The sequence below is a fragment of the Oratosquilla oratoria genome, chromosome 26, assembly GCF_046742065.1.
Source record: "Oratosquilla oratoria isolate Oo_2021 chromosome 26, ASM4674206v1, whole genome shotgun sequence".
Classification (NCBI taxonomy): domain Eukaryota; kingdom Metazoa; phylum Arthropoda; class Malacostraca; order Stomatopoda; family Squillidae; genus Oratosquilla; species Oratosquilla oratoria.
Genome location: NC_134802.1, coordinates 51,699,143 through 51,725,556, shown reverse-complemented (window position 1 = coordinate 51,725,556; position 26,414 = coordinate 51,699,143). Strand labels below are relative to the sequence as shown.

At 37.3% G+C, this 26,414-nt stretch overlaps 1 protein-coding gene across 5 annotated transcripts in view; it reads left to right on the top strand.

Annotated features, from left to right (window-relative positions):
- Not1 (CCR4-NOT transcription complex subunit 1) overlaps positions 1–26,414 on the top strand; it is a 112,672-nt gene that overhangs the window by 17,666 nt on the left and 68,592 nt on the right. For 4 of the 5 annotated variants that reach the window (XM_076209787.1, XM_076209789.1, XM_076209791.1 and 1 more), the window contains exons 2-3: positions 21,517–21,663; positions 24,423–24,566. In XM_076209787.1, the coding sequence (XP_076065902.1) occupies positions 21,517–21,663; positions 24,423–24,566 (291 nt within the window). The remainder of the gene's footprint in view (positions 1–21,516; positions 21,664–24,422; positions 24,567–26,414) is intronic. The other variant, XM_076209788.1, reaches the window with a different exon arrangement.

The following is a 26,414-nucleotide window of genomic DNA, read 5'->3' as shown; positions in this document are numbered from 1 at the left end:
ATTATTGCTTGCCTCTCTTGTAGAAGGCAGACATTGAAACTATATTCCCCAAATGACCCATAGAAATAAGCCTAATGAGAACTATACTGTTATGCCCATGCTAAGAACATGCTACAATACCCCAAACAATCTCTAGACAACGGCACTATTTTCTCGGATGTTATTGCTAGTTACTTGGAGGCAGCAAGTCAGCAAGAGATATCAGGGGCAATGGATTGATGGATTTATCCTGCCATCCAACAGTAATGACACGTATCTTATCCTTGTCGGATTTTATCCTGGCCTCTCATGCTTATATGGTATTCAGGAAAATAACTCTTGTCAGTTTCCCCCATTTTCCCCCTTCCATATGGTGACGCCTATGTCGGCGTCATGAGGAGCAAATGGGTACGCGAGACTGCCATATCAGCGTCTTGATTATATTTATTGTAGTTGTACCTGCAAGACCTCCATACTCTGTAAACTGGCTTCATCATATTTTTTATTGTTATCAAAATTCACAGGTTAAAGAGAATGAGCAATACAGGGGTTACTTTATTTTTTATAATGCGAGTATTATGATGCAACATCACACGTCTGGCAGCTAATGCTGCCTGCGAAATTTTTGCCCAGAGTGAAGGGATTAAGTTAATAATTTTTTGAGACCGTTTATTTTAATTATTTTATTTTCTTTCCTAGTTTATGTTCTTGGTCATGAAACTTGAACATGCAGCAAGCCTGTGTATCATGCTAGTAAATTTCCATTATATTACTTATATTGATTTGGTGTGATGCATGAGGGGGAGTGGATGGGGGGGTGAGGGAGTATGTATGAGAAATAAATTGGTGCAGCCTGAAGGGATTTCTCCCTGTCTTCTCCTTTTCTGCATGAGGGGACAGAGAGGGGGGTCGCTGAATTAATGAAGCGGCCTTGCTGTGGATGTGCTGTGTCTTGCAACAATGCTTCTGACCCAGGGCAGTGGACAAGATGCAGGGATGACCTGTCATCCAGGAGGTACCAAGATGGGAGGGAGGGAAGGTGGTAGAGGGGAGTGGAGTATGTAGGTGATGGAATGGGTTCCTTACTTGGATATGTCTAGAAGACCTCTTCACAGCCACGGTGATCCGCCACTGTTACCGTCCCTGGTGTCCAATTTCTTTAAGGCCACCTGGTCTGATATGATGTTTGTTGACCGGCATCCAGCACTGTAGCCAGGTACAGGTGGTTCGTCTGGTACTGATGACAGGAATTTATCTAGTCCAGCCTTGAGTCTGTCCACTGTACAGCTGGTGATATCTCTAATGTCCCTTGGGAGGGCATTTAAGATCTTTGGACCCTTGTGGCTCAGGCTATTCACTAGCAGGGTCTTGATCCTATCTGGTTGGTATTGTTTTTCTTGTTATTTTCCTCCCTGCTCATTCAGTGCTGTAAGGCTGCAGGGAGTGGGGTGCTGGGTTAGGTACCTGTCCTTCAATTATTTTCCATACGTAGATTGCACGATACCGTTCTCTTCTTCGTTGTTGAGAGTAGAGCCCCAACTTTTTGAGACATTCCTAGTAGCTTAAATTCCTCTGATCTGCCTGGTGTAGGGGCATTGGACAGCTTCTATCTGCTGGATTTCACCACTTTTGGCGGGGGGGGGGTGGTTCCTATGCCTTGTCTTTTGGCTACCTCCTGTGTAAGGGGGAAGAAAGCTTTTGGTATATACGGTATATGTACGAGTATGTACTTATCTTGATTTGTAAGATTTCAAAATAATCCTTTAATAATGTAAAAACTACAGTATATTGAGCTAATTTGGGGGAAGGATTGGTCATTACAGCCAAATGCTTGATATATCCGAAGGTGTTATTATATGGCACTTGTTGCAAATATCGAACTTGGGTTGGTTTGAGATGGAAGTTTCATTTCTCAGATACTAATGCCAAAAGTAGTGGGTAGTTTGGAAGGAATATGACATTCATTATATCTGACAGTGTCATTCTTTGTAAGCCTCCATCTTATATAATGAACTAAATTCATTATATTAGGATTTTTTTTAATTTGGCTTTCCATTGGCTTCCAATATTTTACATTTTATTGTATTGAAATTGATTTACCACTTAAGGCTCGGTTAACCTTATGTAGGTCTTCCTGTAGCAGTTTTCAGTCTTCTTTGTTTTTCAGTTTCTTCATGATCTTGGTATTATCTGGAAACAAGTTTGCATAAGTCTATTCCATTCATCATGCCATATACAATCAGACCGAATCATGTACCCTACTACTTGATCTTCTCCCTTTTAACATTTCACTTCACTCCTGTTCTTGTGTATCTATTACTTAATTTTTTTTTTAACCAATTCTGTCTATTACATGTAAGGCCTACATTATGCAACTTCATATCAACCTCTTTTTGTGTATGGCACTTTGTCAAATACATTTTCCAAATCTTTATACAGTGCACCCATTCCTCTCTCATGCAGCACATGCCCCTCTTGAGTAAAAGATTAGCAGGTTTGGACAAGACTTATCTAAATCCAAATTGATTATCAGCCAAGATTCCTTTAACATCTAAATATTTCATCCATTTGTTGGTGTGTGTGTATTCGTACAGTATATATATATACATATACATATATGTTGAAAGTATGTAGTCAAAACTCATATGGCTGGTTGGCAAAGGTGTTTCAGAACCTGTCTAGGTCTCCAGCATGGGACTTTTTTCAGTTTCTTTATGACCCATAATTATGCCTTTCCTGGTGAAAATGTAGGGTTGTTTCATTGGTTTGATTTTCTATATTTTTGTGTTGTAGGTCTGAAGCTTATTTTGAGGAAATGTTTGATGATGTTGCATTGCTGTTTTGGTGATATTTTACCATGAGTAACTCTATCTGCCTTATGGTTTGAGAGGGGTGCTTAGTATTTAAATTTTGATAGTCTTTACACTCTCGACATTAGTTTTAATAAGTTTTCTGTATATTTTGTTGGCTATTTTTTACTTCTTTCAGTATGTTCATTAGATTTTTTTCTGATTATTTTAACTGCTCCTTTTTGTTGTATTTCCTTTTTGGTACAAGTAAAATTCTGGTGCACAGCCATATTTACAATTCATCACACTACTTACATCATAAGATATAAAGTCACTGCTGTATTACTCATTCTCTTTCACTCTGAATATTAATAATCACAGAAAACATGGTTAAACTAGTGCACAGAATCTGGGGGTAACTTATGTTCAACTGCAAAAAAAATACAAGATGCCGATGCCAGAATCCTTGTGTATACACTTGTGCCACATGATGCCTACATAGGTGTCATCGAACTGAAGTGGTTAATTTCTTGTATGTGTAATTGTGGTTGAAATTTTTCCTGTAGCTCTAGGAATGCATTTCTTTCCTTGTGGATGATAGTTCCTAATTTGTTTTTATCTAAGGATGGGTGCTGGTCAATTTCAAAGTTTTCTATCTATCTTTGAGTACTTTTGCCAGTTGCTTTTTGGTAGTTTGTGTGATCTCTTGTATGTACATACATACATATACCAAAGGCTTTTTTTTTTTTCCCCTTGTATGGGTGGTAGCCAAAAGACAAGGCATAGAAACCACTCCCACCTATTCCATCCTGTACATACTCCACTCCCCTCTAACCTCTTCCCTCCCTCTTATCTTGGCACCTCCTGGATGACGGGTCATCCCTGCATCTTTTCCACTGCCCTGGGTCAGAAGCAGTGTCTCTTGTATGTGGGTTGTATTTACTCTTTTAGTTTTATGTTAATCTTTATTGAGAGTGATCACCTGAAAGATCTTGTGTTGGAGACTGTCTTGTGGGGTTATTATTGTAATTCATTATTTATAGATTTGAGTTGTTCAGGTATTTTGTGTCGTCATTGATCTGCTGTTTGTGCGTTAAGCCAGATTGTATGATGCTCATTCAGATTATTTGCCAGTGTGTGGTTTGTTAATGAGGTGAGCGCGCTCCTCTACTTATGTTCATTCGTTTTACGTTTGAACTGACTGTAAAATTTTTTTTGTAATTTTGAGTGAATTTTTAGTTTATCGCGCTCTCCGTAGTTCAAACGATACTTGCGCATGATGCTGCGTCCATTGTTTACATTGCACAAACGACAAACTGAACATGCCTTACCTCCTCCTCCTCCTCCCCCGCCTCCTCCACCATCTCAATTTATGTAGCTTGAATTTAATTTATTTGAAATTAATGTTATTATTTTACAATGTTATGTGTATAATTAATGATTTAGGGGTGTTTTATAAGATACAGTAATAGAATTTACGGATGTATAGTACAGTAACAACTTTCGTTCATTTTCAACTTACATTCGGCCGTTTGGAACATAACTAAAACGTAAGTTGAGGAGCGTCTGTAGTTGGAGTTGAGAAATTAAGCCTTGTGGGGTTGATGTAGTTGGGGGGATATGTATGTTAATATTCTTTGGTTGGATTATGATCATTTCAGTTAGTGTCTGCGAGTGTCAGGTATCTCGGAGAATATATATATATACAGACGCTCCTCAATTTACATTTTAGTTACGTTCTGAACGGCCGAACGTAAGTTGTTACTGTACTATACATCCGTAAATTCTATTACCGTATCTTACAAAACACCCCTAAATAATTAATTATACACATAACATTGTAAAATAATGACATTGATTTAAAATAAATTCAAGCAACATAAATTGAGATGGTGGAGGAGGAGGAGGAGGCAAGGCACTTTCAGTCTGTTGTTTGTGCAATGTAAACAATGGGACGCAGCATCATGTGTAAGTATCATTTGAACTACGGAGAGCGCGCTAAACTAAAAAATTCACTCAATTTTTTTTTTACAATTTTTTTTTTTTTACAGGCAGTTCAAACTTAAAATCGAAAAAACGTGAAACGAATGAACGTAAGTAGAGGAGCGTGTGTATATATATATATTTAACATAGCAAGTCCACCCTTGTGTCTTGTGTTGTCTTGTTGTTATGTATTCTATGAATGAAGGTGCTGTTATTTGTGGTGTCAGTTTTGTTTCTTGAATAAGAGCTCTGTGTGTTGCGTTCACATAAGAAGTGAAGCAGCTCTTGAGTGTTTATTAGAGTCCATTAATGTCAATCTGTAGTATGTTTATGGTGCATTTGTGGGTGTAAGTGTTGTCGTATATTGGTTACAACTCCAATTCCTTGTGTATTGGTTTGTGTTGGTAAGTAATGTACATTTTAGGTAGGTCCACAGGAATTGCATATTTCATGTATATAATTAGTCAGTTTTTAGTAAGTGTAATTGTCCTTCAGTAGAAACTAGAAAATTGTCTAGACCATAAATATAAATCATCAGAATATATCTAAAAGTATAGCTAAAATAAAGATAATTCTTGTACATATCTGACCACTTAAAGGCTCTCGTGCCATTTTCAGGAGGATTGGTGTATGTCTACATAATAATACTAAGTAATTAAAAAAATAAATTTTCTGTCATAAAGAAAAATTTATTATACATCTTCAGAATCATGTGTGGTTATGTCATGAATATATGTTATATCTACAAACAGTCCTCACTATAATGAACAAAATTGGGGGAGGGTTGTTAGTTAAAGTTGTTGTTGTTGTTTTTCCCTAGACTGTCTGAGCAGTCCCATCTCCCCAAGGAATGCCACGACCAAAATGGGGTTTTCCCACGAATCCTTTATGGAGTGTATATTGTGTTGTTTGCGTGTGTGATTGTGTACAATGCAGTCATCCATGACGTGGACAAATGTTAGTTAAAGTTGTCACTCATGCCTTAAAGGTTGATATGCATTTGTTTTACCCTTTTTTAATGAATATTTTATAAATATGGGGCTTAATTTTGTAGACTTAGTATTCATTAGCAACAACCCCCAGATTCAAGTCATACAGAGAAAGACCTCCCACACCAGATAAGAATCACACTGGCACAACTGCACTCGCATCATCCATTGTTAAGGCAGTACCAACAGAATAGGCTTGGCCACAGATTCAAACTGTGCCAGATGCAGCTACCACACATAAGACACAGCATCTCATGTTATGATGCCTCGTACCAGCAGTGTCCAGATAACAACACAATATCGCTTCTCAAAGTGATTTATGGTGCTGACTGGAGGCCACAGGTCTTGTGCAAGAGAGACCAGGGGCAGATTGATTGATTTATAGCATGAAAAAGTAATAATGACAGGTACAAAATAATTTGTTGATACTCCTTAACATAATAAATGTAGGAGTGTATTACACTGTCATCAAACTATTGCATTTGCGCAATGAATATATATATATATATATATATATATATGTGCGTGTGTGTGCATATATACATATGTGTTTATTATTATTATTATTATTTTTTTTATGTAACACTACAACAATACCATGATGCTTAGTAGCCAATATTGTAGACATAACAACCCTTAAATTGACATGAGCACATGGTCATAATTAGAATAAACTGTCAAAAATATATTTTCTATTATGAAATGGAAAAGTTAGTCTTGAGAAATGCATGTACGAGTAATTATGGCATAAACATCTATGTAGGTTTAATATCTAAAGTACACTGTGATGCTCCCTTTAACATATAATAAATTGTAATATGAAATTACTTTATGGAATACAATCACAAGTTCCAATGTATCATCTACTATTGTATATGTAATTTGGTTTTATGAGAATTACAAAAATCAATGATTTATTCCCAAAATTGTAAGCGTAGCTACACAGTATTGTAACTAATCATAGCATCCAATCCGCCAAACGGTATCATGTGTTAGTTCAGCATGGCCTCTAAACATAGTGATAATACTACTATGTTCGGAAATTTGAAATTATTTGTCAGCAGTATTTCATAATTTTTTTTTGTAATTTACCTTGATCTAAGGAACCGTACAAGCATTGAGTAAATTAGTTTTTTGCTTTAACTTGTGTGCATCTCATTCTGATTCTCATGGTGCCTAGAATCATATTTTCAAACAGGATTCCAAACTAGTCTTAGCATTACAAACATCCCAGTGCAAACCAAAACAACAAAGCACACTGCATTTGCCAACAAACAACACTACCAGGAGATTGTGGATTGAGGAACCTCTTATGATTTTTGGGGAGCTGTGTCCACCTCTGTCCTGCCTAACCTATAGTACATTCTTAGTACACATAAGAACATCCCAATCCTTACCACATACCTAATAAGAATGTGTCCCTCAAGGAAGCATGATCAGCATTCTTCTTTTCAGGTGACACATAGCAATTTCTGATGTAACATATTTCCAAAATTATTTTGCAATTCATAAGAAAAGAATAATGATAATCACAAAACATCTCAAGGTCATACCACGCATTCCAGTGTTGAATCACCATGTTCTTACATTTACACGCACACACACACACACACACTAGTTTAGATAAAATGAGATATGAAGACGGGACCCCACGAGCATAGCTCCCCTTCCCGTAAAATACAACTAGGTAAATACAACTAGGTAAATACACACACACACACACACACACACACACACACACACACACACACACACACACACACACACACACTAACCATCTACAGAATTATGAAAGTGATGCAAGTCCTTGGTAGAGATGATTTACTAAAGTGGGATAAAAGAAAAACAAGAGGACATGAATTTTTTTTTTTTTAAAAAGGATAGTTACAGAAGAGACCAGAAAAAGAGTGGCTTCCCACACATAGTGGTAGCTCTCTGGAACAAATTGAATGAGGAAACAGTGAGTGCAAAAACTATACAAGGATTTAAGACCAAACTGGATGCTGAAAGATATAAAAGAGGTTCACTACAAGCATAGCTCTCTTCCCATAAAATACAACTAGGTAAATACACATACATAATTTGTATATTCCTAAATTGAGAAAAAAATGGGACTCCATGAGCTTTGCTCCAACCCTGTACACAAACTAGGTAGATACCAGAAGAGACTGGATGACTGTATTGTGGACAAATGCCCAGGATGTAATGCTTCACCCCATACTATTCAACAAATCATGGAAGACTGCATTATACACAATCACGCACACAAACAACACAACATACACTCCATAAAGGATTTATGGGAAAACCCGGTTTCGGCCATGGCATTCCTTGGGGAGATGGGACTGCTTGGACAGTCTAGGGAACAACAGCAACAACAACTATGTAGATACACACACAGAGTCGGATTGATGGTGAAGATTGTAACTCCGGGAAAAATGCAAAATTCGTGGATTTCAGTGACAAGGGAGTACCTGTGTTATATTAATAGGGAAGGGGAAAGCTCATGGTGTAGTGGGCAGGTGAAGAAAAGGGAGAAGGGGAGGCATTTTTAAGGAAAATGGAATAAAATGAGGAAGGGGAGGAATGGTCCTTGGACGTCAGAAGGGGTGTCAACAAAAGGTGTGTAGATGACACAGACAAGGTTGAATAGGTGAGCAGAGATATTAAAAGTAGAAATATAGGTAATAGCAGCTCAATGGAAAGAGGAGATAATTACTTCCATGGATTTAATGAGGGAGGAGATGACAACCTCCCTGGACTAGTAAGTCTAGAGGAGAAACTAAAAAAAAAAAAAAATTAACAAAGCATGGGAGGTTAAGTTTAATCTGCTAACACTAGTTACACAAAGAGTTGATAAACTGGAAGAACTAAAGAAGGAGAATCAAAACCTAACTAAAGAAATAGAATTAAAAAGACAGTTACGAGAAGTAAAGGATGAGAATGAGGAATTAAAGAGTCCATAACAGAAGAGGTAAGTGGTTGGAAAAAAGTCCAAAAGAATAACAAAATTGAATTTAGTGATATAGTGAAACAACAGATGAAGGAACAAACTAAGGACACGGTTATGAAAGTGATGAGAGAGAAGGAAAATATAGTAAGAGAGCAGATAAAAAGAAATGTATAATTATATTAGGAATGGAAGACAAGCATAATCCGAATAGGACTACAAGAGTAAAGGAGAAATAAAAAATAAACAAGGTATTAAAAATAGTTCAAGAAGAACAAGAAATAGGGAAAGAAATTGAATATATAAATTGGGAAAATACAATATGGACAAGACCAGACTAATTAAGATTAAATTCAGGTCACAAAGGACAGCAGAGAATGTCTTATTAAAAACAGGGAAACTAGCAAAAAGTGGTCAGTATAAACAGGCATGGATAAAAGAGATGAATAAAGAGAGGAAGAGAGCAAAAAGAATAGAAGCTAAAAAAATTGAGAACAGAACATAGTCAAAGAGAAATTCTATTGGAGAGTAGTGAATATGAAAGTGAGGAAATTGTTCATAGCTGAGAAAAATGGAAGGGAAACAGAAAACAGGATGGGGGTTACAGAAATTTTAAAGTGTCTTACAAATATAGATGGCTTAGTAACAGGCTTGAATGAACTGAATGATTACCTGAAGGAAACAGAACCTATATGGGAATTGAAAGTTCCAATACCTCCCAACACTGTAGGACATGGTGTGTATAATTTTTGGATTAGAAACAGAAGTGAAACAAGGGAGTGGAGTTACATTCCTGACTAAGAAGGATATAAATGTGAGGAATGTTATATATGGGAAGAATAGAGTGGAAATGATTATGATGGAAATAGAGAACAGCGACAAGAACAGCAGGAGGTTTGTGGTAAAATATGTGCCTCCTAAAACGGCTTTGTGGGAAGAGAGAGAAACACAGAAATATGTTGGAAGACACAAGGATAACACTAAGATAATGGAAGATGGAGGAAGAATAGTTATAATAGGTGACTTTAATTGTAAAGAAATCTGCTGGGAAGAGATAACAGTGAATGGTGGAGATGACCTATAGGGAAATGTACTACTTGATATGATTATAGAACATACATTGACACAATGGATACAAGAGAATATAGAGTATAGAAATGAAGAGCCATCGAGACTAGACCTAATAATCACATCAGAACCTGAAAGACAAGATTGAATATAAGACATCAATAAGTAAAAATGATCACATATTAGTAGAATTATAACTAAATGAAGAAAAATACATGTGAAAAAATGAACAATATAGAAAGGGGAAGAATGATGTTTGAATTTTTTAAATGAGAAAATAAAAAGGCAGACTGGGAAAGGATATATAAAGAGGAAACAACAGTAGAAGAGAAATTGAAAATTTTGACAGAAATTTATAAAGGAGTGGAAAAGTATGTTCCAGGACAAAAACAAGAAAAAGGATATGTAAAATGTTGGTATAACAAAAGATGTAGAGAGTTAAAAGATAAAAGTGATAAAGCTTGGATGAAATGGAGGAAAGAAAAAAGAAAGAAAAATATTTACTATAGAAATCCATATGTACAAGTGTGCAGAGAAGAAAAGAGAAAATACGAAAAGGATGTCATAGAAAAATGTAAAGATCAACCCAAACTATTTCATAGATTTGGAAACAACAAACTGAAAAACAAACAAGAATTAGTGAAACTATGACAAGGAGGAATAAAATACTAAGAGGAAATAGAAATGGCAGAAATTATGAACAAGCATTTTAAATCAGTGTTTACGAGGGAGAGCATACAATTTAGAGATGTCGAGTGGGAGGGGAAAGCCCCCTATGAAAGAGATAGAAGTAACAAATAATGAATCACTTGAGTAATCGCGATGTCAGAAAATTGCATGGACCAGATGAATTGGCAAACTGGATTTTGAGAGGATGCAGGCAAAATACAGTCTATTAAGCAGTTCATTTAAAGAAGGAAAAGTTCCAGAAGATTGGAGAAAAGTAAATATAGTACCAATATATAAAGGGGGAGAAAAAGATGACCCTACAAACTATAGACCAGTCTCACAAGTATGGTAGCAAAAATTTGTGAAAGAATTATCAAAATTAGATGGGTGAAGCATTTGGAAAAAATCATGTACTAAATCCGAGGCAGTTTAGATTTAGACAAGGAAGATCAAGTGTCACAAACTTGATGTATTTCTGTTCAAGACTAATAGATATAATACAGGAAAGAGATGGATGGGTTGATTGTGCCTTTCTAGACCTGAAAAAAGCTTTTAATAAGGTGCCACATAAAAAATTGCTAAAGAAATTAGAAACTGCAGGAGGAATACAGGGCAAACTACTGGAGTGGATGGAAGACTTCTTGTGTGAAAGGAAAATGAAAGTTGTGATAAGAGACAAATATTCCAATTGGGATGAAGTGACTAGTGGAGTTCCAAAAGGAACAGTTTTGGCCCCAATAATGTTTGCTATATATATTAATGATATGGATAAAGGAATTGAAAGTTATATGAGCTTCTTCACAGACAACGCAAAAATGTTGAAAAAAAGTGAACTCTGAAGAAGATTGTGAGTCACTGTATAGTGATCTCGATAAAGTATGGGAATGGAGTAGGAAGTGGGAGATGGAGTTCAACATTAAGAAGTGTAGTATAATGGAATTTGGAAGAAGCAAAAAAAAGAATAGTGGGATCATAAATTGGGAGAGGAAGAAATTAAAAAGGTGGAAAATGAGAAGGACCTGGGCATCATTATTATGAATAATATGTCCCCCAAGAAACATAAAAACAAAATTTTTGGAGAAACTTATAATTTGATAAGATCAATAAAAGTTGCATTTATATGGACGAAGAAATGGTGAAAAAAATAGTAGTCACTTTGATAAGACCAAAATTGGAGTATGTAGTGATGACGTGGTCACCAAGTACAAAAAAAATGTATAACAAAACTTGAAATACAGAGAGCAATTACGAAATTGCCACCAATGCTCTCGGAACTATCATATGAGGAGAGGCTGGCAAAACTTGAGCAACAGACATAGGAGCAAAGAAGAGAGAAATGAGACTTGATAACTATAGAATCATAAAAGGCATAGAAGTTATTAATAGAGAGGATCTAATAAAATGGGATAGAGATACAAGAGGACATGGAGAGAAAATCAAGACAATTATAGAAGGGACCTGAAAAAGAACAGCTTTCCCCACAGGATAATAGACATTTGGAACAGGTTAGATGAGAATGTGGCGTGTGCAAAAATGATACACGAATTTATAAACAGTCTAGATAAAAAGAGATATGGAGACAGGACACCACGAGCATAGCTCCCCTTCCTGTAAAATAGAACTAGGTAAATACAGACACACACATCAGATTGACGGCAAAGATTGGAACTCTGGAGAAAAAATGCAATTATCGTGGATTTCAGCGATGAGGGAGTATCTGTGTTGTATTACTAGGGAAGGTGAAAGCTTGTGGTGTAGTGGGAAGGTGAAGAAAAAGGAGAAGGGGAGGCATTACTGAGGAAAATGGAAGAAAATGATGAAGGTGAGGAATGGGCCTTGGACGACAGAAGGAGTGTAAAGAAAAGATGTACAGACGAAGTCGAACAAGTAAGCAAAGGTATTAAGAGTAGGAATATAGAAAAGAGCAGCTCAATAGAAAGGGGAGATAATTACTTCTATGGATTTAATGAGGGAGGAGATGACAACCTACCCCAACTAGTAAGTCTAGAGGAAAAACTAACAAAAATATACGAAGCATGGGAGGTTAGGTTTAGCTAACTTGCACTAGTTACACTAAGAGTTGATAAACTGGAAGAACTAAAGAAGGAAAATCAAAACCTAACTAAAGAAATAGAAGAATTAAAAAGACAGTTAAGTAAAGGATGAGAATGAGGAATGAAAGAGGAATAATAAAGAGAATAAAGAGTCCATAGAAAAAGAGGTAAGTGGCTGGAAGAACTGTTGAAAAAAGTGAACACAAGAAGATTGTAAGTTGCTGCAGTGTGATCCCAATAAAGTATTGGAATGGAGTAGGAAGTAGGAGATGGAATTCAATATTAAGAAATGTAGTATAATGGAATTTGGAAGAAGCAAAAAAAGAATAGTGGGATCATACAAATTGGGAGAGGAAGAAATTAAAAAAGTGAAAAATGAGAAGGACCTGGGAGTCATTATTATGAACAAAATGTCCTCTGAGAAACATAAAAAAAAAAAAAAAATTGGAGAAACTTATAATTTGATAAGAACAATCAAAGTGGCATTTACATACCTGGACAAAGAAATGAAGAAAATACTAGTCCCTTTGATAAGACCAAGATTGGAGTATGCAGCGACGATGTGGTCACCAAGTACAAAAAAATGTATAACAAAACTTGAAAGAATACAAAGAGCAATTATAAAATTTGCACCAACACACTCAGAACTATCATATGAAGAGAGACTGGCAAAACTTGAGCTAGACATTAGAGCAAAGAAGAGAGAGAGGAGACTTGATAACTATAGAATCATGAAAGGCATGGAAATTATTGATAGAGATGATCTAATAAAATGGGATAGTAGAGATAGAAGAGGACACGGAATGAAAATCAAAAAGACAATTATAGAAGAGACCTGAAAAAGAACAGCTTTCCCCATAGGATAATAGACGTTTGGAACAAGTTAGATGAATATGTGGTGTGTGCAAAAAATGATACACAAATTTAAAAACAGTCTTGATAAAATGAGATATGATGGGACACCATGAGCATAGCTCCCCGTCCCTTAAAATACAACTAGGTAAATACACAGAAGATTTATTAAAGTGGGATAAAAGGAAAAACAAGAGGACATGAAAAGAAACTCGAGGATAGTTATGGAAGAGGCCTGAAAAAGTTTTCCAAATGAGTGGTGGATGTCTGGAACAAATTGGATGAGGCAACAATGTGTGCAAAAACTATACAAGAATTTAAGAATGAACTAGATGCTGAAAGATACAAAGACAGGTCACTACAAACATAGCACCCTTCCAGTATAATACAACTAGGTAAACACACAAGGGACATGAAAAGAAACTCAAAAAGGATAGTTATAGAAGAGATCTGGGGAAAAAAAAATTGTACAGAGTGGTGGATATTTGGAACAAATTGGACGAAACAAGTGTGTGCAAACACCAAACAAGAATCTAAGAATGAACTAGATATTGTGAAATACAAGGACGGGTCTACAAGCATAGCTCCTCTTCCCATATAATACAACTAAGTAGGTAAATACACACACACACACACACTTCAACGAACGGACGGCTTAGAAGACGTTCTGAAGAAAAAGTGAAATTTCGTGGATCCCAAAGCAAAGGAAGTACCTATTGTATTTACAGGGTGGGGGGAAATTGCTCGTGGTGTAGGGAAAGTAAGGAAAAAGGAGAAGGGGAGGGATTACTGAGGGAAATGGAAGGAAATGAGGAAGGTGAGGACATGGCCCAGGCAGGCAGACGAAATCTAAACAAACGAGGCCCGGACCAATTTAGCGATGACGAAATGTCTAACAAAAATGTAAAGATTAGAAGTATAGATAAGAGCAATACAGTAGAAGATGATGAGAATATTTTCCAGGGATTTAAAGAGGGTGGGGGGGGGGACAGAACAACCCCCCCCCCCCCCCCGATTAATAAGACTAGAAGAGAAACTCGATAAGATGATCGAGCACTGGGAATTTAGGTTCGGTCACGTTAACAACATTGTGCAGAGAGTTGAAAAATTGGAAGAACTAGAGAAGGCGAAGAAAAACTTAACTAAGGAAATTGAAGAATTAAAAAAAAAAACAGTTAAAAGAAGTAAAAGAAGAGAATAAAGTCTTAACCACTTCAGTACGGGACTTAAATCTCGCGGGCAGCAGCCAATGCCAGCCGTATGACGTCACGTAATAATATTCGCATCATAAAATATAGTCGCCGCTTATATCGATCTATCTCTCTTTCACCCGCGAATTTTGAAAACCACAGAGAATGGGATTCAGGGCGCATTTGGGAGAATGTAAAAACACAGGGGCGACTACAATAAATATAATCAAGACGCCGATATGGCAGCGTCGCGAATCCACTTGCTCCTCATGACGCCTACGTGTGCGACACCGTATGGAAGGGGTTAAAGGAGAATAATAAGGAGAACAAGGAGGGCTGGAAAAAATCCAAGAAAATAGCAAAGTTTCATTCACTTACATAATCAGACAGCAAGTGAATGAACAAACTGAAGACTCAGTTATTAAAGTGATGAGACAGAAGGAGAATATAGTAAGAGACTTAGCAGACAGAAAGAAATGTATAATTATATTAGGAATGGAAGAGAAACAACCCAGATAGAACCACAAGAATCAAAGAGGAAAATGAAAAAGTAAGAAATTTACTAGAATTAGTTCAGGAAGATGAACCAGAAATAATGAAACAAATTGAAGAGAAATTCAGACTCGGGAAATATAGTACAGACAAGACCAGACCAATTAAGATTAAATTCAGGTCACAAACTACGGCTGAGAATATCTTATCCAAAACAGGGAAACTAGCAACAAGTGAACAATATAGAAAGGTATGGATAAAACGGGAAATGAATAAAGAGGAAAGAGAGGAGGAAATAAGGAATAGACATGAAGCTAAGAAAAAAAATGAGACCAGAACGGAGACAGAAAAACAAGAATTCTACTGGAGAGTAGTGAATATGAAATTGAAGAAATGGAACATAAAAGAGAGAAACACAAAAGAAACAGAATACAATGGAAATAACAAAGTTAAGAGTATCCTACACAAATATAGATGGATTAATAACAGGACTGAATGAACTGAACAAATAACTGAAAGAAAAAGATCCGGACATAATGGGAATTGTTGAGACAAAATTAAAAGGCCCACTACCACCCAACAGCATAGGACACAATGCATATAATTATTGGATTAGAAACAGAAAGATAAAACAAGGGGGTGGAGTTATGTTCCTGACTAAGAAGGATATAAACGTGAAGAGAGTCACATATGGGAACAATAGAGTAGAGATGATAATGATAGAAGTAGAAGATAGAGATAAGAAGAGCAGAAAGTTTGTAATAAACTACGTGCCCCCAAAAACAGCCTCATTGGAAGAGAATGAACATAAAAGCATGTTAGAAGACACAAGAGTAACACTAAATGAGATAATGGAGGAAGAATAGTTATGATGGGCAACTATAATTGCAAAGAAATATGCTGGGAAGAGATAACGTAAAGAGTGGAGAAGACTCATGGGGAAGTGTTCTACTTGAGATGATTATTGACCACACAATGACACAATGGATCCAAGAGAACACTAGGTATAGAAATGAAGAAGAACCATCGAGACTAGACCTAATAATCACATCAGAACCTAAAATAGTGGAAAAGATAGAATACCAGGCACCAATAAGCAAAAGTGACCACATATTGATAGAACTAGAACTAAATGAGAAAAAATACATGAAAAGAAATGAACAATATAGAAAAGGAAGATTGATGTATGAAAAAACAAATTTTGATAAAATAAGAGAATTCTTCCAAAATGAAAACTGGGAAAGAATACACAGAAGATACAACAGTAGAAGAGAAATGGAATATTTTGACAAAAATCTATAAAAAAGGAGTAGAAAAGTATGTCCCAAGACAAAAACAAGAAAAAGAATATGTAAAATGCTGGTACAACAAAAGTTGTAGGGAGATAGAAGACAAAAGAGACAAAGCTTGGACCAAATGGAAGAAAAACAGAAGACCAGAAAATATATACTTGTTATAGAAATGAATATGTACAAGCGTGCAGAGAGGAAAAGAGAAAATATGAAAAAGATGTCATAGAAAAATGTAAAGATCAACCAAAACTATTCTACAGATTTGTAAACAACAAACTGAAAAACAAACAAGATTTGGAGAAATTAAGACAAGGAGTTGAATACACAGAGGAAATTGAAATGGCAGAAATTATGAACAAACATTTTAAATTGGTGTTTACAAGGGAGAACATACAACCTGAAGAGATCGAATGGAAAGAGAAAGTCCCCCCTATGAAAGAAATAGAAGTAACAAAGAATGAAATATTGAACCACTTGAGTAATCTTGATGTCAGAAAATTGCATGGACCAGATGAAATAGCAAACTGGATTTTGAAAGAATGCAGGAATGAACTAGCAGACATAATACATAGCATAATAAACAGCTCCTTGAAAGAAGGTAAAGTTCCAGAAGATTGGAAAAAAGCAAATATAGTACCTATATATAAAGGAGGAAATAAAGAAGACCCTAATAACTATAGGCCAGTCTCTCTAACAAGTGCAATAGCAAAAATTTGTGAAAGAATTGTCAAAAATAGATGGGTAAAATATTTAGAAAAAAAACAATGTGCTCAATCCAAGGCAATTTGGATTCAGACAAGGACGATCATGCGTCACCAATTTAATATGTTTCTATTCAAGACTAATAGATATAATACAAGAAAGAGATGGGCTGATTGTGCATTTCTAGACCTAAAGAAAGCTTTTGACAAAGTACCACATAAGAAGTTGCTTAAGAAATTAGAAACTGAAGGAGGAATACAGGGCAAACTGCTAAATTGGATGGAAGACTTTTTGCAAGAAAGAAAAATGAGAGTAGTGATAAGAGATCAATACTCAAAATGGGATGAAGTAATAAGCGGTGTTCCACAAGGAACAGTTCTGGTCCCAATAATGTTTGCTATATATATTAATGATATGGATGAAGGAATTGAAAGCTATATGAGCTTTTTTGCAGATGATGCAAAACTATTGAAAAAAGTGAACACGGAAGAAGATTGTGAATCACTACAAAGATATCTAAATATAGTACAGGAATGGAGTAGGAAGTGGGAAATGGAGTTCAATACAAAAAAGTGTAGTATAATGGAATTTGGAAAAAGTAAAAACAGAGTAACAGGATCATATAAATTGGGAGAAGAAGGAATAAAAAAAGTAGAAAATGAGAAGGACCTGGGAGTCATTATTATGAATAATATGTCACCTGAAAAACATATAATATTTTTGGAGAAACCTATAATTTAATAAGAACAATCAAAGTGGCATTTACATACCTGGATGAAGAAATGGTGAAGAAAATTCTAATCACTCTGATAAGACCAAGATTGGAATATGCAGCAACGATATGGTCACCAAGTGCAAAAAAATGCATAAAAAAAACTTGAAAGAATACAAAGAGCAATTACAAAATTGGCACCAACACACTCAAAACTATCATATGAAGAGAGACTAGCAAAACTTGAACTACAGACACTAGAGCAAAGAAGAGAGAGAGAGGAGATTTGATAGCTATTTACAGAATCATGAAAGGCATAGAAATTACTGATGGAGAGAATCTGATAAAATGGGATGACAGAAATACAAGAGGACATGGAAAGAAAATAAAAAAAGACAGCTATAGAAGAGATGTGAAAAAGAACAGCTTTCCTCACAGAGTAATAGACAGTTGGAACAAGTTAGATGAGAAAGTGGTGTGTGCAAAAACAATACATGAATTTAAAAATAGTTTAGATAAAATGAGATACGAAAACGGGACACCATGAGCATAGCTCCCCTTCCCGTAAAATACAACTAGGTAAATACTAGGTAAATACACACACACCATCTCTAGAATCACAAAGGGCACAGAAATACTGGATAGAGAGGACTTGTTAAATTGGGACAAGAGAAACACAAGAAAACAGGGAAAGAAACTCAAAAAAGATAGTAATAGAAGAGATCTGAAGAACAGAGTAGTGGACACTTGGAACAAATTCAACAAAACAGTAGTGTGTGCAAAAACCATTCACAAATTTAAGAGCAAACTAGACACTGCAAGATACAAAGGCAGGATACCACAAGCGTAGCTCCCCTACCTGAAAAATACAACTAGGTAAATACACACACACACACATATGAGCAAAGATTGTCTAAACTGGAACTACTAACCCTGGAACAAAGAGAAGAAAGAGTGATCTATTGGCCATTTACAGAATAATTAAAGGCATGAAAGTCCTTGACAGAGAAGACTTACTTATTAAAGTGGGATAGAAGAAAAACAAGGAGACATGAAAAGAAACTCAAAGAGGATAGTTATAGAAGAGATCTGAAATAAAAAGTTTTCCACACAGTGGTGGATGTCTGGAATAAATTGGACAAAACAATAGTGTGTGCAAACACCATACAAGAATTTAAGAACAAACTAAATGTGAGATATATAGACGGGTCACCACGAGCATAGCTCCCCTTCCCATATAATAAAACTAGGAAAATACACAGCTAATATGTGGTAGGGATAAAAGTAATTAATATTCTGAGAAGAATATTGACATATGAAGTGAGTGATCAAGTTCTCCTGTCTGAGGCCCTCTTCAGCAGACATAAGTGAACCAAGAAGGATCAGGTCACATGGCCTGTGGGTCTTTTGGGAATTACCTTAAGGAAAGTGGCATTGTAAATGGGATCGGACAACCTGTGATGGCTCACCCAAGAAATCAACAGTGACTGCTTACACCAGACAACTGTGAATAAACAAAATACCCTGTAGTAGATTGAAGTGGCTGGTGCCTGCCAGTGGAAAACAATGCTAAAATTCTAGGTCTGATGTTGGATACTCATGTGAATTTCAGCCCTTCAAATCATGGATCTGACATGAAAAGTAAAAAAGAAAACTAACCTACAAGTAGTGACTGGACAACAGAAAGAAATTGTAATAACTATCTATTAGCAATTCATGAGAACCACCCTTGGCTATGCCAAGTTAAGACAGACATAAACACGTAGAACTTTAAAGAATGGGACATGGAGAGAAATAATAGGAGACAACAAAACTGTCCCAATTGGACAGTTGTATACGAAAACCAAAATCCTTCCAATAGAACACCACATGAACTTGACCAGTATACAATTCTCTGATAGAACACCTGAACACCACACATCTATCATGCTATATTTCATAAGTACAGAAAGTCCTCGTTATATGGTACATAGGTATTCCTGAAACCCTTACCGCAAATTGAAATTACCGTATACCAAATGCGGGAAGAGACTGATTGTTGTGGTGGCCGCACAGCGTGTTTCTACGGTATGGTGTAAACAAAACACGAGTTGATACCATATCTGTGAATTTTTCTTACCGTAAATAGAATTGGGGGTAGTAATTACCAAATGCCGTAACTGTGAATTTACTGGATAAAGAATCACCATATGAGGAGGACTCGCTTTACCACCAACAGAATGCAAGAAAATATCTACGACAGCAACATACTCCTCAAACATAACAACCTACCACTCGTATCACACAAAACCACCTACCACTCGTATCACACAAAACCACATTCTTCGTTCACTAAACAAGCCCTTCAAGTTAGATCACCGAACTCCATATTTCACCAAAGACATAAGTCTCGTAGAAAAAAAACTCGTAAGAACATACTGGCATGATTGCACCCAGGACTCCATAAAGTATTGCATTGAAACTATACCAATAGAGATTAGGCCTGGCCATAGATTCTAACTGCCTCAGATGCAACCGCCACACAGAAGACACTGAACATCTCATATTATGATGTCCCACAAAAATAATCATGAAACAACAGCTTCGTTCTTTGCTGAAGGACTTGTGGACCTGCTCAGAGGCTGTTGCCAATTACCCGAAGCCTGTGGGTCTTCTGCAAGAGACCAGGGAATCTGGATTGATTGAAACCTTTGACTTTGTAACAAACTAAAATGACCTGTTTTGAAGATATGTTGATATTTATATTTTTTGCAAGTAAATACAATAGTATTGTTCCAGTCGTCGGATTTCTTCCAGAATGTTATAAAAGATGGTAGATTTGTAGCAACAAAGTTGCATATGTTTCCCAAAAAGATGCCTTTCATAGCCAGGCTTGTGTATAATTCATCTTGTGTAACTTGTGTAATAACATTTATGTTGATCGGGTAATTAAATATGCCTTGCTCCTCCCTCCCTACACTCTTAGCTCTGCCCTCTTACCCCCATCCCTCATATTCCCTCCCACCTATCCCCTCCCACCTATTTTTACCCATTCCCTTCTACCTCCTTCCTTATTCCTCATTTTCCCTCTTCTTCCATTCTCCCTCATTTGCCATCCTCCCTTGTTTTCCTTCTTCCCTCCTTCCTCCCTCCTTCCTCCCTCCTTCCTCCCTCCTTCCTCCCTCCTTCCCTCTCCTTCCTCCTTCCTTCCCCCCTTTCTTGCTCCTCAAGTCTCCTTTCTTACCTCTTCTTTCCTCCTCCCTTCCTCCCTTCTCACCTTTACTCTCACCCTCCCCCCTTCTCCCTTCCAGCAGTGGCGGATGAGCCCTTCTGTAGGTCTCTTTTGAAAAGAAACTTTGGGCTCTAGTCTGTGTATGTTTAGTGTGGGTCAGTTTCTATGACTTTGGCTAGCAAGAGGAGGAGGAGGAGGAGAAGAATAGTCAGTAGTTACCATGTGACCATATTTGAAAAAGTAGAGGAAAGTAGTTGACTTAGGGAGAATGTGTGCTTGGTCTAGAGACTTGATTACCAATGTTTCACCTCCAAACGAGGTGAGTATGGTAATAGGTTTTGATGATAAGCTATTGGGAGGTACTCTCTCTAGTATGTCTTGTGAGCCCACCAATTTAATGTACCTATAATTGGTCCCACAGTTCCAGTACATGCATATATGTTCATGCTTTTAGGTATACAGCTGTAATTTTGAGAATGGTACTGGGGAAGTATAGTATTTACTGAAATGAACTTTTACACTTATTAGGTAATGTGCATATATTTAATCTGGCTATATAATATAGTTACAAATTTTTCTGCAGGTGGTGCGTCTGTTTGGAGGAGAGGCTGAGCGACACTTGTACCGTACAGCTATAAGTCAGTTGGAGTTATCTGGTTTATCTGCAGATTCTCAACGTGTTTCTTCCACTAATAGCACAACAAATAATAATAATAACAGTAGCACCAAGGTATGCACATGGTTTGTTTATGAAAATTTTTATCTTTTATCTGCTTTTCCTTAGACTAGATAATTTTAATTCAAGAGCCTTTTGATACAATATGGAAATTATATTAGCCAGGTTTTCAACATATAATGGCATAACTATGCCAAGTATTTTCCCAAACTCCATTATACTATATTTCTTCATGTTCAAGTTTGCTTCCCATTTTTTACTCTATTCCCAGACTTTAGTAGTGATCCACAGTCTTCCTCTACTTACTTTCATTAGTAGTTTTGCATCACCTGCAAAGAAGTTCATATAATATTCCACACCTTCATCCATGTCATTTATATATATGGTAAACATAATTGGAGCCAATACAGAACCTTGTGGGACTCCACTTATTATTTCTTCCCAGGTTGAGTTTTTGTCACTCAGCATCATGCTCATTTTTCTCCCATTCAAGAAATCTTTCATCCATTCCAATAACTTTCCTTGAACACCACCTATTATTTTGATTTTTCTTAGTAGCTTTTTGTGTGGTACTTTATCAAATGCTTTTTTATAAATCTAGGAAAGCACAATCAGCCCATCCATCCCTTTCTTGCATTATTTCTATTAGCCTCGAGTAAAAGCAAATCAGGTTAATGGCACATGGTCTTCCGTGTCTAAAGCCAAATTGTTTTGGATTTGGTATATTATTTTCTTCCAGAAGTGTGTGTTTGTGTGCATGTCAAGGGAGAGAGAGGAGGGGGAGGAAGGGGGAGTGTCAGTCAATCCTTTTTTGGCCCTCTATGATGGCTATAGATTTTTTGTATGGAAGTAAAGGGGTAAATGTAGAAATACATCAAGCCAAAGGGGTTAATGATGGAGGAAATGTTGAGAATCCTTGATATGTGCATGTGTGTATATATATACATATATACATGTACCAAAGGCTTTTTCCCCCCTTACAAGGGAGGTAGCCAAAAAACAAAGGCATAAAAACCATTCCCACCCATTCCATCCCTAATACATTCCACTCCCCTCCACCCTCTACTCCTCCCTCTTATCTTGGCTCCTCCTGGATGACGGGTCATCCCTGCATCTTGTTCACTGCCCTGGGTCAGAAGCAGTGTCGCAAGACACAGCACATCCATAGCAAGGCCGCTTCATTAAATCGGTGACCCCCCCATCCATGTCCCTTTGGGCTGCATCAAAATTTTTCTCACACATACTACCTCACCCCCATCCCCCCACCCCATGGATGGGGGAATATATACATACATATATATATATACATACATATGTATGTATGTATATGCAAGGAGTCCCATTCTTCTAAAATGGGGGGGTTTGCTGAGTTGGGGTATACATCTACCTTTCACCCATCATGCATTTGTTGCCCCTCTTCCATCTTAGTTGTTTTACCATTTCTACGACCCTACTTCTTCCTGATCACCCTGTGGTTGTGGTTGGGGTGGGGTGGGTGTGTAATGCTACTACTGTGTTGACGTGTGTTGTAGGTAACAGAGCAGGATGGAGTGGTGAGACTAGGGATTAGTATTTTTCTTTTTTATAAATGTCAAGGCATGAGAGGGTCTGGGAGGATGACTCCAACTGTAACCTTACTAATTGGGTCATTGAATGTGTATGGATGTCATGAGTGGAAAAGTGAAGAGAATTGCAGTGTGAGAAGAAAGATGAAGAATGTATTTAGCAGTGAACTAGACTAATTGAAAGGGGTGAGTTTGAGTTTGGGACTTTAGGGTAGATGACATGAGTGGTGAGGCAAGGTAAGGAAGGCATGGCACTGCTGGTGAGGAGATAGGTAAGTTCATGGTAGAGTGGAAGAAAGTGTCTCCAAGGATAATGTCAACAAACGTGAAGGTTGGATGGGATATATGGGTTTTTGTAAGTGCATACAGACCTGGTAGTGAGAAAGTGAAGAAGAGGCTTTTTGGATTTGTGTAAATGTGTGTAGAGTTTTGGGAGGAATAATGCAGTGCTGGGGAATCTGATTGCTAGAATAAATGTACCTATAGATGGAGGAGTTAGGAGGCAGAGGGTGTCAGGGAAGGCTAGATGGAAACCCTGGCCTATACGTACTAATATTTGTGTACACCTTTCTTCTTTAAACATTATTCACTTTCATTATTTCCATTTACATACATATATACATTTTTCCCCCTTACAAGGGAGGTAGCCAAAAAGAAAAAGCCATAAAATCATTCCCACTCATTCCATCCCTAATTTCACTCCACTCCCCTCCACCCTCCCTCTTGTCCACCTCCTGGATGACGGTCATCCCTCCACCTTTTCCACTGCCCTGGGTCGGAGGCAGTGTTGCAAGGCACAGCACATCCACAGCAAGACTGCTTCATTAAATTGGCGACCCCCCTCTCCTTCCCCCCATGCAGAAAAAAAGACGGGGAGAAATCCCTTCGGGCTGCGTCAAATTTTGCTCGCACATACTACCTCACCCCCCAGCCCCCCACCCATTCCACCTCATGCATCACAACATCATCCATATACAACCATTCTCCATTTACCCCTGTCTTCTGTCCTCTCCCGTCCTTCCTCAACAGACATTCTCCTCTTCCCCAAAGCCCCCTTTACCCCATCCATCCATCTCATCCTTGGACGTCCACTCATGTTCACTCCCTCCACATCTGTCTTCCATACCTCTTTTACTAGTCTTTCTTCATTCATTCTTTCCATGTGTCCAAATCATCCTAATACTCCTTCATCAACCCATCTCCCAAGAATAAATTTAAAAGAGTTATTTTTCTGTTTACAATTTTCAGCAGGAAAAAGACACTTCACCTGGTGGTGGAGCAACAGGTACTTTGGTGTCTGCTTCTGTGGTTGGGGCTCTCTTCCAGCAGCTATACGCTCATCACCCCACCAAATTTCTCACCTACCTTGCACAGGGGATTGCTAGCAATAAGGTAAGGTAGTTCATGTTGCCTCAACTGCTGTTAGTTTGTATGTATTAAGTAGCAGCAAGAATTGGGTAAGATGTTTGTGGGTCTAAGTCCGTGTTTTTTTAACCAGGGATGCATTGCCCATATGTGTGGTGGGGACAGAAATGACCCTGTATCTATAAGATGCTAAGGTGGGAGGGGTGTATAAATGGGTTTTGATATGTATGTAATGGATGTATGCTTTGGCATGGCCACTAATCACCTACCCAAGGGTAAATTGGCTTTGGAGAGTGTATGTGTGTGTATGTGTATTCACCTACCTAGTTTCATTAACCTAGTTAAAGTACACAGGATAAAAGGTATGATCATAGGGTCCTGTCACTGTGTTTCCAATGGTCAGTTCTGACCTTAGGTTATCCCATATCCTTTAGGAACCTAAAACGGGTACCTGCATGTGGTGGTCCTGGAAGATGGTGGTGAAGTTGTCCTTTTAACCTGTCAACCCCATCACCTCCGCCAGGACATGCAGCCCCAAGGGGCTGACACCAGTCTTATCAACATTAGCTGTATTTCTTGCACTATTTCACACATGGAGGACGGACACCTGGCAACTACTTTCCACTCCCTAGAACTTTTGGTTAATGACATAGAAAGTCCCACACTGGTACAGCATAGACAACAGTCTATAAAGTTTCTTTACCCAGAAAGTTCTGTGGGATGTTCTGAGGACCATTGCTAGCCAGTGTGGGGCTATGGGTTTCCAACTTGGTGAAACTCGAGGGAATGATTGATTAGTGAACAAAATAAAGTTCATGCATCCTGTCCACAAGTTATTCCCAAACCTCTTTGAATGTCCACTTTGAAATTCCATCAGGCCCTGATGTTTTCCTCACATCTAGTGCTTGTTGTGTTTTTTGCACCGCTTGTACATCGATGTTTATGTCATACAACACACACACAAACACTCGTATAGATCCAAAAAAAATTGCACTGTTTGTACCTTGACATTCACTCACACTCATATACATCTAAAAATTCTCTCATTTCCCTCTAAGTAATTTTCATTGGTAAACATTAACTGGGAGTTGTTTAATAATTCTGCTTGTACTTTTGCCATCATCAGTGTTCCGCCCACTTACAATTTACTGATTCCTACCTTGAGCTTTAATTAGTGAATCAGTAAAATAATTTTGGTTTGTCTTTATAGTTGCCACTTATATTTTTCTAAAAAAAATGTCTTCCTTCTTGATTCTATATATTCATTCCTGAACCTCTTGTAATCTTTCCTTGATCTAATTTTTTTTTTCCTTTCCTCCATATTTCCTATGTACAAGTATTATTTCTTTCCATTTTTGCAGAAACACATTTTGGTTAAACATCTTTTCTTAATTTTTTTTATCCCATTAGGAGCCCAATGACAGATGCCTGTTTGTGTTGGTTCTTCAAGAATTCTCCAGTGTACATCTGAAATTTTTTGTTGATTCATTAAGTTTGCTTTTCAGAAGTTATGTTAATGTCTTCCATTCCCATATGACTCGTCCCTTAATTCTGGATTGCCTACAGCCAGTTGGAATGCTGATACATCTTCATCACTCTTCCCTGTAGGGAATCTGTTACATTGGCTCCTTAGTCAAACTGGCTGGTGTGTCTTCCCATTTCATCGTGTTGGTTCTGTGATTAGTGTATTATTACATTGTCTACTCTGTTTATTAACTACCTTAATATTCTCCCTGACTGCTATAAGTGCAGTGTAGTTTGCAAACAACAACTGGCTTATCCCCCACTTTTCTCCATTTTCTTTATTTATCTCCAATCCCCTGCCCAGTACCCTCACATTTATCTCTCACCACTGCATCCATGTACACATTGAAC